Source organism: Uncinocarpus reesii, genomic scaffold (assembly GCF_000003515.1).
Source record: "Uncinocarpus reesii 1704 scaffold_2 genomic scaffold, whole genome shotgun sequence".
Lineage (NCBI taxonomy): Eukaryota > Fungi > Ascomycota > Eurotiomycetes > Onygenales > Onygenaceae > Uncinocarpus > Uncinocarpus reesii.
Genome location: NW_003052499.1, coordinates 728,556 through 745,013, shown reverse-complemented (window position 1 = coordinate 745,013; position 16,458 = coordinate 728,556). Strand labels below are relative to the sequence as shown.

The 16,458-nt window shown below is 48.7% G+C and overlaps 7 protein-coding genes and 1 non-coding gene across 8 annotated transcripts; 7 read left to right on the top strand and 1 right to left on the bottom strand.

Moving 5' to 3' along the window:
- Positions 1-215: 215 nt before the first annotated feature.
- On the top strand, positions 216-564 carry UREG_03223 (uncharacterized protein; the record flags this gene model as incomplete). The annotated part of the gene is made up of 3 exons (XM_002543660.1): positions 216-264; positions 324-436; positions 499-564. The coding sequence occupies 3 exons, from the start codon at positions 216-218 to the stop codon at positions 562-564; spliced, it is 228 nt and encodes a 75-aa protein (XP_002543706.1).
- Positions 565-2,627: 2,063 nt separating this feature from the next.
- On the bottom strand, positions 2,628-4,573 carry UREG_03222 (uncharacterized protein; the record flags this gene model as incomplete). The annotated part of the gene is made up of 4 exons (XM_002543659.1): positions 2,628-3,730; positions 3,823-4,120; positions 4,160-4,211; positions 4,500-4,573. 4 exons carry the CDS (start codon positions 4,571-4,573, stop codon positions 2,628-2,630), a joined length of 1,527 nt encoding a protein of 508 aa, XP_002543705.1.
- UREG_07967 lies at positions 4,458-4,556 on the top strand. Its single transcript has one exon. It is a non-coding gene; the product is annotated as a tRNA-Leu (tRNA).
- A 368-nt stretch (positions 4,574-4,941) lies between the features above and the next one.
- On the top strand, positions 4,942-6,078 carry UREG_03221 (uncharacterized protein; the record flags this gene model as incomplete). Its single annotated transcript, XM_002543658.1, has 3 exons — positions 4,942-5,185; positions 5,253-5,811; positions 5,868-6,078. The coding sequence occupies 3 exons, from the start codon at positions 4,942-4,944 to the stop codon at positions 6,076-6,078; spliced, it is 1,014 nt and encodes a 337-aa protein (XP_002543704.1).
- A 2,257-nt stretch (positions 6,079-8,335) lies between these two features.
- UREG_03220 (uncharacterized protein) lies at positions 8,336-9,043 on the top strand (the record flags this gene model as incomplete). The annotated part of the gene is made up of 2 exons (XM_002543657.1): positions 8,336-8,582; positions 8,637-9,043. 2 exons carry the CDS (start codon positions 8,336-8,338, stop codon positions 9,041-9,043), a joined length of 654 nt encoding a protein of 217 aa, XP_002543703.1.
- Positions 9,044-10,071: 1,028 nt separating this feature from the next.
- On the top strand, positions 10,072-12,167 carry UREG_03219 (heat shock 70 kDa protein; the record flags this gene model as incomplete). The annotated part of the gene is made up of 3 exons (XM_002543656.1): positions 10,072-10,087; positions 10,168-11,950; positions 12,011-12,167. 3 exons carry the CDS (start codon positions 10,072-10,074, stop codon positions 12,165-12,167), a joined length of 1,956 nt encoding a protein of 651 aa, XP_002543702.1.
- A 942-nt stretch (positions 12,168-13,109) lies between these two features.
- On the top strand, positions 13,110-13,666 carry UREG_03218 (uncharacterized protein; the record flags this gene model as incomplete). Its single annotated transcript, XM_002543655.1, has 2 exons — positions 13,110-13,239; positions 13,461-13,666. 2 exons carry the CDS (start codon positions 13,110-13,112, stop codon positions 13,664-13,666), a joined length of 336 nt encoding a protein of 111 aa, XP_002543701.1.
- A 1,113-nt stretch (positions 13,667-14,779) lies between these two features.
- Positions 14,780-15,202, top strand: UREG_03217 (uncharacterized protein; the record flags this gene model as incomplete). The annotated part of the gene is made up of 1 exon (XM_002543654.1): positions 14,780-15,202. The coding sequence occupies one exon, from the start codon at positions 14,780-14,782 to the stop codon at positions 15,200-15,202; it is 423 nt and encodes a 140-aa protein (XP_002543700.1).
- Between the last annotated feature and the right edge of the window lie 1,256 nt (positions 15,203-16,458).

Below are 16,458 nucleotides of genomic sequence, written 5' to 3'. Positions count from 1 at the left end.
CTTTCTCCATCGACGCGGTAAGGGTATTCTCTCGCAGATGACGCTCCATGACGTTATGTATGCTTTCGAGCTTGACGTAGCTGGCGTTCATTCTTTCGACTACGGTTATATAAACCCCGAATGCCCAGGAGCTTGACCGTTCGTCCAACAACTAATTACACTCGGCAAATTTCTATACAAAACTAAACAATAACCTTCATAACACCTTTATCAATATGCCTCGTTACGAAGAAGGAATGGATGTTCGCTACAAGCCTGTTGGAGGTATGTGATGGCGTTTCTGGACAAAGCCTCTTTCTCCTGAAAGCTCACCAAAACTCCAGGCCCCGACTCCCAGACTTCTGTGAGCACAGGCACTGTTATGTCCATTGCGACTGAGCCGACACAGCAAGCCGGCCGCAATGTCTCTGCCAGTGATGCAGACCCTAGATACGAGGTAAGCATTTGTGTTATAGGTCTCAGCTCATACGGTTAGTGGATGCTAAAGCCGACGTAAAGATTCGAAACTCGAATACCGGCAAAACGACAACTGTGTATGAGAAGAATATCCTCGGGGAGGCTTAAGGAAAGGAAAAGCGCATTTGGGCTTAGTTTGGGATCAGAAGTTGCAGTGAGTGTGCATGTACACAGAATGAATGGATTATCATCCTTTTCTAGTGTAATAAAAATAGGGGTTTAATTTCAACCTCCCAGTGTTGATAAGTGTGGATTAGCAAATTTCCCGCAACATAATGTAAACGGCTCACTCATACCCATGCCAATCAATGCTTACAAGTTAGAACCCGAAAACGGGGCGTGGAGTTCTGCGCGGTTGACAAGGGTTGATGTAGTTCCTAGCAAATCTATGCGCTTACCTTCAAGCAAATGCCATGCTCTCAAACCGATCTAATCAACTTCCCCGGAATGGTTCGATGCCACAAAGGCGTTTGCAGATTCATCAATAGCATATAGCGACTTCAAAAATGTTCACTCGTTGAGTTAACTACTTAGTTGCCATACGGGGCATTCCCGTCCGATCACAGCCCTATGACGTAGCGTACAACCTCCCGACCAAGCTCTGATCTGAGGTCCAACCCTTTTTTCTTCTTAGAAAAATCGAGAACAAGGCGATAAGAGGCAATATATACGAGCTTTTGTTGAGGAATTGGGGACTGATATATCGCAGACACCCGTCGTTGCAATACTCCACACGATAGCCAACTACAATGGCGTCTCTCTCAATTCTGGACTGTGGTGCGGCGACAGTGAGCTCCACCATGAAACCGTATTATGGCGACTCAATTACCTGACAGGATTTCCCGGTCTGATTAGGAGCAAGGAAGCCGACCCCATCAAGAAGATCGATATATCTGTATACAGCCACAGGACCTCATCGGAGACACTGAGGACAGAGTTGGGTTCTTTGCGGTATATGATGGCCAGTAAGTACTTGGCAAACTATCATGCAAGGTTATCATGATAGGCCGTCTAACTCGATTCCATTACAGTGGAGGTCCGGACATCTCAAATCACGCAAGCAGCAATCTTCATCTCAGTCTCGTTGCATCACCCGCCTTCCAAGCCGGCAACTATGAAGAAGCCATCCGCGATGCGATAAGTTACGAAGAAAAACTATTACACGAGGGCTTCGTGCAGGGCGCGAATCAAGCTGCTACTAGCGGCTCGACGGTTGCTTTGGCGTTGGTGGACGTGAAGAACGGGGAACTGGTAATTGCGAACTTGGGAGACTCGCATATCGTATTAGGGGAACAAGGACGCACGAAAGACGGGTTTTTATATAGGCCCGTAGGGAGTCCCCCCGGATTCCCCTGTTTGTTGCAGCGCTGTGCTGACACGCATGTATATAGAAACGTTTAACGAAAGCCGATGATCCCAATGCCCCAGGAGAAAGGGAACGCGTTGAAAATGCTGGCGGAAGCGTTCGTCAGATCGCAGGCCAGGCACGTATAGGTATGTATTTTTCCCTCGCCCTATAATGATGAGCCTCCTGCAGAAAAAAACAAAAAGCTCAAAGTAATTTCCGTTCTCCGCAGGAACAATAAACATGTCTCGTGCTCTGGGCGACTTCCAGTACAAAAAGCCCCTGGTGACAGGAGAAGCCACGGCGGATTTGATATCGAGCCAACCACACATCCTTCGCTATACCCCCGACCCAAACGTCCTAAGCGTTCTCGTGATAGCCACAGACGGTATATGGACTGCGGTTGAAGACGATTCCTTATTCGAGTTCATTGGGAAACTGACTGAACATGGCGAGGGGGCAGGATCCATTGCAGAAAAGATTGTCCAAAAGTGTGCATCGAGGAAGCATTCAGACAATGCTACGTGTATTGTGCTGTTCTTGGGAAGCAAGGATATGAAGAGTACCAGTCAGCACAGCAGCGAGGCCATGGCTGGGTTACCAGCAGGCCGAGGATGTGCCCCATGATATGCCAAGGGTTTCCAGTTTGAGGAATTTTGCTATTCCCTACAGGTGACATACCACCATGATGTGCTTATGATTTCCCATACTGTTCCATAGATGTAACTCTCACACTTAACTTTGAGTATAACCAGTGTTCAGGTTGCTCGTCCTCTTCTTCTTGCTGGTACTCGACGTGCACGTCCGCCCCAATCTCACAGTTGTATTATTGGAGCTCCTGGACCTTGAGCCGCACGAAAGACTCCCGATGATCACGGAGCTGGGCTTCGCCCGTTGTTCGCGCGATCCTTTCTGCCTGTGGTGCTGTCCCATAAACAAAATTATCGAGCACGTTCCAATAAAGATTATCTGTGCTCCACCCATTTCGTATGGCGAAGTTAAACCAGACTGTCCTATTTTCCAACGAATCTCGCATGCGTTTAGACAAAATTTTGTCCGGATTTATAAACTGCTGCTGTGCCTCGTGCTCCTGTAGAGCTTGCAAAAAAACATTGAACTTTGGGATGTAGGCATCCAAGAATGCCTGCAGTCCCTCATCCTCTACCCAATGACTAATGGGCTTCAACAACAGCCATGGTGGTGGTGAAGCCGAGAATTGCGCAGGGGCAGCATAACAAAACTCCCAGTCAATGACACCGGTGACTTTGTTTGTTATTGGGTCGACTAGGATATTCCCGGGCCCCAAGTCATCGCAAAATAACTTGAATGGCCCATTGATATCGTGGTTTGAGGTGAATAAAGGAACCATAGATTTAAGAAGGCGGCGGCATGTAAATTTGGCCCGACAGTCTCGGGAACCATTGATACTATTGCGCTGCTTCCTAAGATGCAACTCACGGGTTTCGCAAAGGTGAAAACAATAGCCTAGCGATGATCCAAAAGTGCCACAGGTTAAATCCTCCTCAGGTATTCCGCCATACCTCACCAACTCATTCATGCCAAGTGTGACTGGGCGACTTTTGACATCCCATGAACTGGATTGAGAATCAAAGTCAATGGAGCCAATCTTATCAAACTCCAGGGCCCATAGCTGAAGAAGTATCCCAGCAACCTCGCCATACAAAGTCCTCAGCGTAGTGACATCGATTTCTGGGTTTAACAACGATTCTTCAGAACCGCTTGGCACCCGGACTTTTGTTTCCAGCAACTCTTTCATCCGCGTCCCTTCAACCCAGGTCATGATGATAAAAGGACCGAGCCCAGTTGGGTTCTCGGCAGCTGTGCCATAAGCGATAACCTCAGGAACTGGTATTGAAGTATTCTGGCGAACGAGATTCATCACAGCAACTTCACCGCGAAGCTTTTCCTCTGAAAACACCGTTTTCCCAGGGATTTGAGACCGAATCAGCCATCCGGTCCGTCATCGTCCCAATGCAATCGAACGCAAAAATTAAAAGAACCGCAATGCTTGGAAACTAAGAGACACCGAGGATTTTGGCGATACTTTCCGGCCATTTCCCCGATTTCGAGAAGAGAGCTGTCAAATTTGTTGGCCCAGTCTTCCATCAAACGATGCTGGTGGGCATCGCGGGTACAGTCGAACTGCATGGCAGCAATAATGTCCTCGGGTGGGAAATTTCTCTTCAGCTGCTTCTTCTCTCTATGAAATGCAAGCTTCCCGGTTTGGTGCAAGGCAGCATATTCGTCAAATGATTGTTGCAAATGGTGGCTAGTACTCCGCAGAACAATCAGCCAACACTAGAAAGGGTTCCATCACGCCCTGCTTTGTAAACTCACGCTCCAGCCCGGGACTACTTTGATGTTTGAACCGGGCCCGAGTTCCCGTTTTCTATGTCAAAAGTAATCATCAATCAGTTCCAGGCTGCATGATAGCCATGTCTACAATGTGAGACATGAGCGAGTTCATTGTTAGTTGCATCAGAAGACTGTTGTTAGAGCAAAGTTTGGAGAAAAGGGGAAGCTTTTTGAAGGTGAGGTTCAAAAAAACAAAGCATGGATAGCTGCGGAGTAACTAATAGCTGGTTCTTGACTGAATAACGCTCGTTTATCAAAAGTTGGCAAGCACTCTGGTACAGGCAAGATGGCCGAGTGGTTAAGGCGCATGGTTCAGGCCCACCTGATCTCAATATTCCATGTCTCGAAAGGGGCGAGGGTTCGAATCCCTCTCTTGTCATTTAGATGTGTTATCATTTTTTTTTTGTTGACTGCTCTTAGATCTGACAGCTAAGCTTAGCTCAATCGTCGTGGATTTTTGGGATGCCGTTTATTTACAATTACTTTTCAAATTTGAAGAAATACAATCAATCCTGGGTGGCGACAGAAGCTGTAACTAATGATGTCATACGCCTATAGAACTCGAGATACCAGGGAGAATGGATCAGAATAAATCCTGCATTCCTGTTGCTTTTGAACTGTCATCGCACGTAATTCGCCTGGGACAATTGGATAAAAGCCATGCATGCAGCCAGCAGCGCAATGCTTTATTTACCTTGGAGTTGTAATCTAGAATATAATTAAATTAACCATACTTGGTGTGCGCTACTAATCTATCAATCAATATGTTTACCCAGCTCTGGGCCCTGTTCCATAGCTTCGCGGACTGGATCCTCGGTTTCTGCAAGCTCTGTCAGAATCGTGAAGTTGGCTGGCAGACACTTGATCGCCGCACCGGCAAATACAAGCGGGAACAGCAGCCGCTATGGAAGAAATTCAAGCTGATAATGCTGTTCAATCCGATTATGGACTGGATTGATAGCACGTCGTTCGTGAGAATGTGGATTCATGAGAAGACTGTAAATTCTGGTAAGTCCAGCCCAAAAAGAACTGGTCTTGAACATTATCCTTTTTCCTAATGCGACGCGGTAAACAGGTAAGAAAGAAGGGACCCTGGCATCTCATTCCCAGATCAAGTCCTTTGTCGATTTTTTCCATATCAACATGAACGACTTTGAACCTTCCGAGATATCCAAGTACCGCACGTTCGAAGACTTTTTCGTTCGAAAACATAAAGTCGGGGCACGACCCGTCCACAAAGCGTCAGATCCTTCAGAGGCATGCATTGCCGCCGATTCGCGTGTCGTTGTGTACCCAACAGTGACGGCAACCCGGAGTCTATGGATTAAAGGGAAACATTTCACGATTGGAAATCTGATCCAGGATGAGAAAGCTGCGGAGCCGTGGGCCGATGGCGCTGTTGCAAGTTTCCGATTGAGCCCGCAAGATTACCACAGATACCATTCACCCGTCAAGGGCACTGTGAAATGGTATAAGCGCATCCCTGGAGATTATTATCAAGTAGATCCGATATGCTTGCAAAGCGGAGTGGACATTCTGACCCGGAACGCGCGATGTTGCATATGCATCGACAGCAAGGAATTTGGTTCAGTGCTGTTTGTCGCCATCGGTGCGACGGATGTGGGCGACGTAGAGTGAGTACATTCCTATTCTTATGTGAGTGGCCGGGAGGATGCTAACATCAAAATAGAATCCGACCCGAGTTGCAAAAGCCTGGCTATTCATTGGAAAAGGGAGAAGAGGTTGGCCTGTTCCAATTCGGCGGATCTAGTATCATTGTCGCATTCGAAAAAGGAAGGATTGAATTCGACGATGATCTGGCCACCATGAGTAGACGAAAGATCATGGTGGACGTTGAGGTCGGAATGAGCATGGGACGCGTTCCACCGAAAGGGATCTAGCGAACATACTCTCATCTAGCTGCGCAATCGAGAAACTCTGCGATGCTGTAAGATAGGTCAAGAGCAAGTGCCATTTGAAACAGAGAAGAAGTCAGCACTTGGGCAACATGTTCTCGTTGTCAGTCATTGTAAAGTTAACCCGAAAATTTGCTAGAAAGAATTCGCAATTCCAATGTATCCTAGTTGTTATCGAGTTATAATCAAAGCAACTTAAGAGAAGATGATAGTGGAGAACATAGTTAGCTCAATGAGGAGGAAGAGTCAACGGGTATCATCGGCAATCAAGTCGGCTTGGTAACTTATGGGATTTCCCATTTCCTGTAGATGATTCAGCTTTGATTCCGTGAAGAATGTTGCATGCGCATACGGAGTACACGCATCTTCTCTGTCTGCCGAAGAATTGGCAGGATTCCACCATTCCTAAAAAACGGGAACACGCTTGATCAGCTAGACGGGTTTCCTATACCCCATTCCAGCGGGCCGAGTTATCCTTGGATTGCGATGGAACTTGCGCAGAGAAAAGCCTTCCAGTCTCCGGAATATTCATCCAATATCAGACCATTGTAAAATATCTCATTAACCTTGCGAGCAATATAAAACTGCTGAAATTAGGAAAATCTCTTTACTGGAGATTTTTCTGGCAACATGATCTCGCCGGCACGGATTCGCCGAGTGATACTCCGTACATTATTCCGTGAGTCCCGAAATCAGCGATGAATAATAAGTTCTTTGCTCGATTTCAGATCAAATGAAAGGGCGGAGACGCGGGGGTATGAGAGAGAGACTTGGATCTTCATAACTCCGCAAATAATGGGTCACCTTATCTCGATATCGATCCACAGTGACACAGTCGCGGAAAATTCGATCGAAGCGGAGCGGCTTAGCCTATTAATAAACCATGATGATGATAATCGCGCAAGCTCATTGCTGATGTTTTGAAAGGGCGCGATGAAGGTTCAGATGACACACGCTAACCAGAAACTTCAGGCGCACGGAAAAGATGGAGGACGAGGATTGCTACATACGTCAGGGAGTTTTGCTCAGCGGCGTGCAGGAGATATTTGTATGGGCGTTGAACAGGCACATCCAAGCTGAGATGAGCCTTGCCGAGAATCTCCTTTCTCTCATGACGCGTCGGGGCCACAGAGATACGAGCTGGAGTTCAGAGTACGAGGCCTAAGAGCGGACGTTGGCTTGGGACATGGAGATTTTAATATGGCACAGAAAGGCAAAGCAGGGAATTCTGAACAAGAGCGTTGTTATTTTTGGATTTTGTTCCAGCTGCCAACACGGAGGAATGCCTGGGATGGTCGCAGGGCAAAACCCAGCAAAACGTCCCATACTGTTTGTTCTTCAGAGGGACAAGCAGTCAACACATTGAACAACACTTGTCTCACCCACAGACAATTTACTGCGCGCTATCATTTGTGGGCCACTTGCTGATCGCGGCCCATGATATCTGGATGTGCAAGGGCCCGCCCCAGGAGCTCCAAGCACACACGTTTCCCACTCCCAAGAACGCCTCAAGCCCTCTGGCGTCTTGGGATTCGAGCCTCAAACATCCTTGAAATCTCGCCACAGTGACAGGGCAACCGAAAAGGCTTTCTCCTGTCGCCAATGGGGGCAGAACATGTCAAGCTGAATCTCAATGGAAAACGCTCCTGCAGCGCCTTTTGGTTGGCATCGCTCGCAGTCTCGATTACAGTGGCACGTCCTTGGGTGAACTACTGGCTGCGTTCAGGACCAGGGAGCCGGGAGATTTGTTGCCAACGCGCCAAATGTTCCCCTTTTCGGGCTCGGCTTCCCAACTGGACTGGACTACTTGGTTCTCAAGCTTTGATACGAGCCTGACGATTGTTATTAATCAGGCCAGGCACTTCGAACCGCACGGGAGACTCGGATGATATGACTGGCTGAGCTTGTCCTGAATGAGGATACGAAGCCACAACATGGACTGGACGGGTCGCTGTGATTTGTCCCCTTCATGCGTGTTTTTTTCGATTTGGTGACAGCCGTTTCTTCGTTTGAGCTAGTGAAGTGAGCTGGGCAAGTCTGGGCTCGAGACGGACGGGAACGAAGTATAAAGAGGACGCCGCTTCGAGGCTTCGAGGCCCCTTTCCTTTTTTCCTCTTTTCTCTCCTCTGTCTAAGAGTTCTCTGTACCAAAAGCTTTTGGGTCAATTTTGCATTTGTGTTCTCTTGCCCTTTCGATCCACTCGTTATCAGAAAGCCGCAAGGTGTATTAGTTTTTTGCAAACATGTTGTTCAAGACCTCGATCGTTCTCGTCGGCACTCTCGCCGTTGCCTCGCAGGCAGCCGAACTCGCCAGGGCCAAGTACGAATCCAACGACTCCCACTCTCTCTTCAAGCGCCAGGACCGAGTTTGCAAGCCGGTTACTCCACCAGTCACCTGCGAACGCTCCTGCGGACCTGGCTTTGAGCAATGCGTGTTCCCGCTCATGTGCTATAACCCTACCGTCGGAGATTCTTGCTGCTCCAACGGAAGTGAGTAACATTCCATTCCAATCAGAGAAATCACTTGCTAATCGGAATAAACAGAGTACTGCCCCAAGGGCGAATACTGCACTGATGGAGGGTGCTGCCCTGATGGCATGAGCCTCGAGGAATGCGGTGCCACCCGCACCCTCAGCGTTGTTCCCCCAGGACAGGGCCAATCCAGCACGGAGCCGGCTCCCACTGGTGAGCCCACTGGTGAACCCACCGAGACTGTCTCTGAGCCCGAGCCCACCGAAACCGAAACCGACACCGAGCCAACCCCAACTGGCGAACCAACCTCGCGCACCATCATCCCAACCGGCACTGGTGGCCCAGGAAACCCCGGCAACAATGCCACTGTCACCAGCCCATCTCCACCCCAGCAGACCGACAATGCTGCTAGCAAGCTCCAGGGCGCTGCTATGGCCCTTGGGCTCGGTGCCGTCGGACTCGCCGTTGCGTTCTTCTAATTGCAAACTTGGTCAACAGCTGATCGGGATTTTATTTGGCGCAAGTTGTGAATTATTGATTAGTGGTTAATTGATAATGGGATGGAATTGTATGTACGGCTAGGTTCTATCTTTTGCATGGGTATCTTTAAACAATGTTGAAGTCATTATCTTTTTGAACCTAGACCAGAGCATGAAAGACATGGCATTGTATTGTAGAGCATCTTGCGACGCGAATAAACTGGCCAAATTTGTCCCAGATCTGAGATGATTCTTCAACAGAATTTCCACTCTTCTTGATATCGACTCATCGAGTTCTGTTGTGAAGAGTTTTGCTGTTGCCATGGGTGGCTGCTGACTCATCCTGACAGCGACAGGCCCTGCCCCACCAACAGCAAAACAAAATCGAGCAAAATCAAAAGCATCTCGCAGGGCAAAGCGGGCGTCCACACAGCGAAGATGAGGTTGGGTAGCAATTCTTCCGTAGAGAGTACTCTGTAGACGGCCAAACGGACCTTTCCCGTCAGCCTAGCAAAGGCTGGCCAAAAGGAGGTTTTTGGGCGCAGGCGGCAAATTCCTGGCACATCCCACCACCATTACATCATACGTGCCCAAAGAACGGCGGCAGGGAGCTTGCGGCCACTGCCTGGAGGGCCGCAGACACCAGAGTCAAGCCGCCAATTCAACAGGAAATCCAGCCAGAAGCCAGCAGAAGGGTGTTCAATTCAGCCCGGCACAAACAAGGGAACATAGAACATTGGCGGTGGTGAAAGAAAATTCGTGAAGCTGCTTGTTGTGTGTGGAATCGGTTGGATTGTGATCGAACCGGGAGGGTTGCTAGAAGCTTCTGGCGCCAAAATTCGACCGCCCACATATAAACATCTCTCCTCAACTTCTTTCTTCCTTGAACTCACAAACTTTTCCACCTCACACAATCCTTCTCACAAATCCTCTGCTCTTCTGTGATCCCTTCTTCTTCTTTTCACAGAGTAAACTGTTTTTTTTCCTTTATACAGCTGTATCATATTCACTATTGACTTCTTTTCATAATGGCTCCAGCAATTGGTATGTACTACTCACAACCCTGCGTGAGCTTGGATCTCGCGCTGCACAGTCCAGAGGCGTCGTTACTGACTTTGAAACAGGTATTGATCTGGGCACCACCTACTCCTGCGTGGGTATCTTCCGTGATGACCGCATTGAAATCATCGCCAACGACCAGGGTAACCGCACAACCCCCTCGTTCGTTGCTTTCACAGATACCGAGCGTTTGATCGGAGATGCTGCAAAGAATCAAGTCGCCATGAACCCCACCAACACTGTCTTCGATGCCAAGCGTCTTATCGGTCGTAAATTCGCCGATGCTGAAGTCCAGGCCGACATGAAGCACTTCCCATTCAAGATTATCGACAAGGCTGGAAAGCCAGTCATCCAGATTGAATTCAAGGGCGAGACCAAGCAGTTCACTCCAGAGGAAATCTCTTCCATGGTCTTGACCAAGATGAGAGAAACTGCCGAGTCTTACCTCGGTGGCACCGTTAACAATGCCGTCGTCACTGTCCCGGCCTACTTCAACGACTCCCAGCGTCAGGCTACCAAGGATGCCGGTCTCATTGCTGGTCTCAACGTTCTTCGTATCATCAACGAGCCTACTGCCGCTGCTATCGCCTATGGATTGGACAAGAAGACCGAGGGTGAGCGCAACGTCTTGATCTTCGATTTGGGTGGTGGTACTTTCGATGTCTCCCTCTTGACCATTGAGGAGGGTATTTTCGAAGTCAAGTCCACCGCTGGTGACACTCACTTGGGTGGTGAGGACTTTGACAACCGCCTTGTCAACCATTTTGTCAACGAATTCAAGCGCAAGCACAAGAAAGATCTCTCCTCCAATGCTCGTGCTCTCCGTCGTCTCCGCACTGCTTGCGAGCGTGCCAAGCGCACTCTTTCTTCCGCTGCCCAGACCTCCATCGAGATCGACTCTCTCTTTGAGGGTATCGATTTCTACACTTCCATCACTCGTGCTCGTTTCGAAGAGCTTTGCCAGGACCTCTTCCGTTCCACAATGGAGCCTGTCGAGCGTGTCCTCCGTGATGCCAAGACCGACAAGTCCTCTGTTCACGAAATCGTCTTGGTCGGCGGTTCTACTCGTATTCCCAAGATTCAAAAGATGGTTTCCGACTTCTTCAATGGAAAGGAGCCCAACAAGTCCATCAACCCCGACGAAGCCGTCGCTTACGGTGCCGCTGTCCAAGCTGCTATCCTGTCTGGTGACACATCTTCCAAGTCCACCAACGAAATCCTCCTCCTTGACGTCGCCCCTCTTTCCCTGGGTATCGAAACTGCTGGTGGTGTCATGACTCCTCTCATCAAGCGTAACACCACTATTCCCACCAAGAAGTCCGAGACTTTCTCTACTTTCTCCGACAACCAGCCTGGTGTGTTGATCCAGGTCTATGAAGGTGAACGTGCTCGCACCAAGGACAACAACTTGCTCGGCAAATTCGAACTTACCGGCATTCCTCCCGCACCCCGTGGTGTTCCCCAGATTGAGGTCACTTTCGATCTCGACGCCAACGGTATCATGAACGTCTCCGCCCTCGAGAAGGGTACTGGAAAGACCAACAAGATTGTCATCACCAACGACAAGGGCCGTCTCTCCAAGGAAGAAATCGAGCGCATGTTGGCTGAGGCTGAGAAATACAAGGCTGAAGATGAGGCTGAAGCTGCACGTATTGCTGCCAAGAACGGGCTTGAGTCCTATGCTTATTCCCTCCGCAACACCATGAGCGACTCCAAGGTTGAAGAGAAGCTCGACGCTGGCGACAAAGAGAAGCTCAAGTCCGAGGTCGACAAGATTGTTGCCTGGCTCGATGACAACCAGACTGCTACCAAGGAAGAGTATGAAGACAGACAGAAGGAGCTTGAAGGGTATGTGCCCCAGTGTATATCGAATATATCATAAGAAACGAGCTAACTGATGTTTTACAGTGTTGCCAACCCCATCATGATGAAGATCTACGGAGCTGGTGAAGGTGGTGCTCCAGGTGGATTCCCCGGTGCCGGTGGACCTGGTGGATTCCCAGGCGGTGCTGCTCCTGGCGGTCATGGAGGTGATGACGGCCCAACCGTCGAGGAGGTCGACTAAATCAATACCCGTCCGTTCCGATAATGACTTCCTTTCTCGACCGTTTTCTCATTCCTGGCGCTTAAAATCGTGACTTGTTTGAAATGGCTTTCCTAGGGTGCAAAGTTCCTTACGACACGTGTGTTCCCTTGTGTTTTCTTTACTGGTCTCGAGGGTCATAATGGGTTTGAAATGTGCTGCGTGTTTTCTTTTTTATGATGATATTGCATAGATTTGAGTTGGGCGTCGCCAATTCGAATTTTTCTTCTTTCAGATCATGCTCCCCCTGTTCCTTGATGAAAAAGAAAAACAGAATCTTTATCATGGATTTGTAGGCAGGAAAAGTTTATCATATTGAATGGAGATGATTACGATGATTAAAATGTCCTTGTTCCATTTGGACCGAATATCGTAGTTACGGAGCTGAAATCAGTGTATAGTTCTCGCCCTTGCTCGAGAGATATAACCTCAGGAGTGTCCATATCGTAACAGGCAGGATTCATTGGCTTTCTCGCCTCAGCTAGATATCTCCTCTGTAGTCCCTTGAGATTTTGATTATGTGCGTAGCAGGCTTGTGCATCCATGGCAGTAGCTACTCTGTATAGTTTAAACATTCATCCGCATTGTTAACTAGTTTCACTCTCAGCTGTGGTGAGGATGCTGGTAGTACCCAATGCCATCAGCAAAACCAAATCATCATGGCTCTACTCTGTACTCAAGCCCTTTCATTCTCAATGGCATTTTCCGTCAAATCCTCCCCTTCTCAGCAATCACGTGAGGCATACTTGGAGCTCGCCACCTGCATTCGCGCTAAGGATTCTGTTCCTGTTGGAACGCGATTTAACCATCTCGCCCATTTCACCTTGTGCAATTACTTCTCCACCTGAGCACTGTCGTCGCCAAGCACTTGGTACTGCTTATCGTTTCATTTTTCTTTTACCTGTCAAGCTTCCTTTTTGAACAATGAGCGCCAACGACGGAATTGCCCCTCACGGCGCGGTGGAGAAGGGCAAGGGTAAACTTGCTGAGGCTGAGGACGCGTTTATGGGACGGGCTGCTGAGGATACTGACTCTGGAGAGGAGAGTGAAGGTGGTGATAACGAGGATACGGTATGTTGATTAGTTCCTGTCTTGGGACTCTTCAGAGGGAGGTTTTTGCTAATGTGTCTTTTTCACCTATAGCTCGTCGAAGGTAAGAAATGAGCCCCAATTATACCCTCTTCTCCCTCCAAAGGAGAATTGGAACACCCTTGTTTCATTCTTCCCGCACTCCATTCATTTGCATTTTTATTCACGCGCATCGGCTGGTTTTAGATGACATCGAAGAGGAAGAAGCCGAAGACGACAACCTCGAGCGCATTTCCGCAGATAACATCATCGAAGGCGGACGTCGCACGCGCGGCAAGGTCATCAATTTCGCCGAGGCTGCATCAAAGGTCGACGAGGACGACGACGCGATGGACGATGATGAGGATGATGACTTTAGGCCTAAAGATGAGGACGAGGAGATGCGGGGTTAAAGCAGTTGTTTGTTCTCCCCGTTCGGCACACCCACGCGCGGCGCATATCTATCTCAAGGCGTCCATCACTTTTCTTTTTTCTTCCCTTCTCGGCGGGATTGCTATTGTTCCCTGTGGTGTGAGGTGGGCGGTGTTTGATGCGACCGGTGGGCCTGGTCCAGGATAAACAAATCTGAGAACTCTTTCTGGTAATCCTTTGTTTTTTTTTTCCATGCTGGTTAATGTTACAGAAGATTAGGTGCTTTCTGCAAAAGGAGCACACGTGAAGCTTCACGATATCAATGTATCTCGCAGAAATGCTATTCCAATGAGATCAATGATTTCTATCTATGATTGGGGGCAGCAATGGGCCACTTCTTGGATCTCTCAACCACCACCGTGTTCCGATATCAATCAAATTCCCGTGCCAAGTGACGCTGATGCTCTTGGCAGACAGTTGCCATCCAGCATCCAAGAGACTAAAATCTCGGTTCCTCAGGCAGCAGCCGGACTGAAACCACGCTGGAAAGATTGGACCTTGTCCTTTTGGGATGTTGCTCGATGTTCTTGAAGCTTCTGTTTCTCCGTGCACATAATCTGGCGCTGAAGCCTGATGGAGTCGCTCTCGACATCATTGCAGGCGGGCAAACGGGGACATGATTCCTCCCGTCCTCGATGCAGGATGTTCCCAAAGTTCATCCGAAGGGGTGTCTTCGTTTCCAATTTGCACACGGGAAAGCCCTTCCCATGTGCGCCAAGGGTGTCTGCCTGAATGGCGTTCGTGTGCCTTCGTGTTTTCATCAAACTCCGTTCAACCTCACGCGTTTAAGGAAACTCTGATTCGTGAAAGCGACAAGTTGGGTTTATGGGTGAGGAGGCTGAGATGCGTCGAACGGTCGAAAAGGCCTGCTTGTGGTGAGAATTGAGGAGACATGTTGGGATATAAAAACCATGGACGCTTCCCCCGCCTTTTGATGGAATCCAGAGTCTTTTTAATTCGATGAAGAATATCTTCTGAAGCTCAACTTACCTCTCTTCTGCCAAACCACCAATCTCTGGTCTATCGCAACCACATACTTGTTCAAGCTATCCTTCCCCATCCACCCAACCGTCTTTCTACGCAACCGGAAAACCATGTCTCCCGGCAAGGCAATCTACATCAACCTCCCAAGCAAAGACTTGGAAGCCTCCAAACGCTTCGCCATAGGCCTCGGCCTCACCTTCAATAAAACATGGTGCAACGATATGAAAACGCTCGCCTTCACATATACCGACTCCATCCAGTTCTTCTACCACGACCATTCGACCTGGGAGAAATGGCTCTTCCAAGGGCGGAAAACTGCCGACGCGCATACGACCACGCAGGCGCTGTTGACTTTGGCCGCCGAGTCCCAGGAGCAAGTGGACAGTATCGTACAAAAGGCGGTGGAGGCCGGAGGGAAGAGGGGCCCCAATATGGTGCCGGAGGGCGCGGATTGGGGGATGTACTCGAGAAGCGTGGAGGATCCGGATGGGCACGTTTTTGAGATTGTATACTCGTCCCACAGCTGCCCATGACTTTTTTGAGATGTTTACGCAAGGGATATCTGCCGGGATGAAGGACTGTGGAGGGGAAGTCCTTTGGGGCTCTTTGACTTATGCAGAGGGATATTACAGTGTTTCCCATTGATATGTTTTTGCTTTGCAGTTTTCAGCACCAGGTTAAGCTTGCAACCTTGGTCTTGCACTCTCTTGAATGTGTTTAATGGGGCCTGAGATCTATAGTCAATCAAAATGATTAAAATATCAAGGACGTGAACAACTCTAATAAAGGGGGATTTCACTAGAGCACAACCACAGCCCATGCAATTATTTGTTCGATTCAACCGAAGCCACCTTGACGGAAGATATCTTTACATCTAAAGGTATTCTTCAATTTTCAGTCATATTAAACCAGAGAGTTGTGGATATACGAGTACACTTATTCTATATCGATCCGATATGAGCAACATCATATTCTGTGGGCTGTCTGAGAGCGTTTAATGTGTTTAACACACTCGCCTTCAACTAGTGAAAACTGCTTGCAGCCTGACAAGCAAGCAAGGGCCCATGAGTCCCTGTTTATCCCATGCTGTGCTGCCTAAATTGCAATCCTGGCTGTGTTCGGAGAAAGCAGGAAGCAGCCATAGATGAGCCATGATGAGGGGTAGCAGACGGATTTAGTTGAACTCTTCCCGACCGTCTTTCATCAATGATATAAAGTGGAAATCCTTTGAATCTAGAGGGTATCCAAGTGTATAAGTACACTGCTCAAAAGTTCTGTGGTGAAATTCTTTTCAGTGTGCTAAAAAGCCTCTCCATATAATATCTTCAAAAGTCTTCGAACAGAGAAACCAGGTTTGTGTACACCATACATGATCTGTTTCAGTCTACGTTCTTGCAAGGCCTAAATTTTCTTGTTTTTACTTTCCACTTAGCTGATATCGAGCGTGATGCCAGCGTCTTCGACCACAATGCCTGAACAAGACCAACAGTCGAGATCAACCATCAACATGGGCTTGTGTGATCAGAAAACAATCCAACAGTTGACCTCTTCCGGGAAAGCGGCCCAGGCCGCTCGAAGTGCCATAATGGCCCGAGCTCAAGCGGCTTTGCACCAAGCACCAAACGCAGCCCAAGGACAAAGTCAAGGAGGAGCTGCACGTACCGTTGGTGGTGTAGGTGATGGAGATCATGGGCGGGGGGAAGGGCAGGGCCAAAATTCATCTGGATAACCCAAGCAAATCGTTTCGCGCAGTAGGATATGTTTTTCGGTCAAATATGGAGGACTGCCA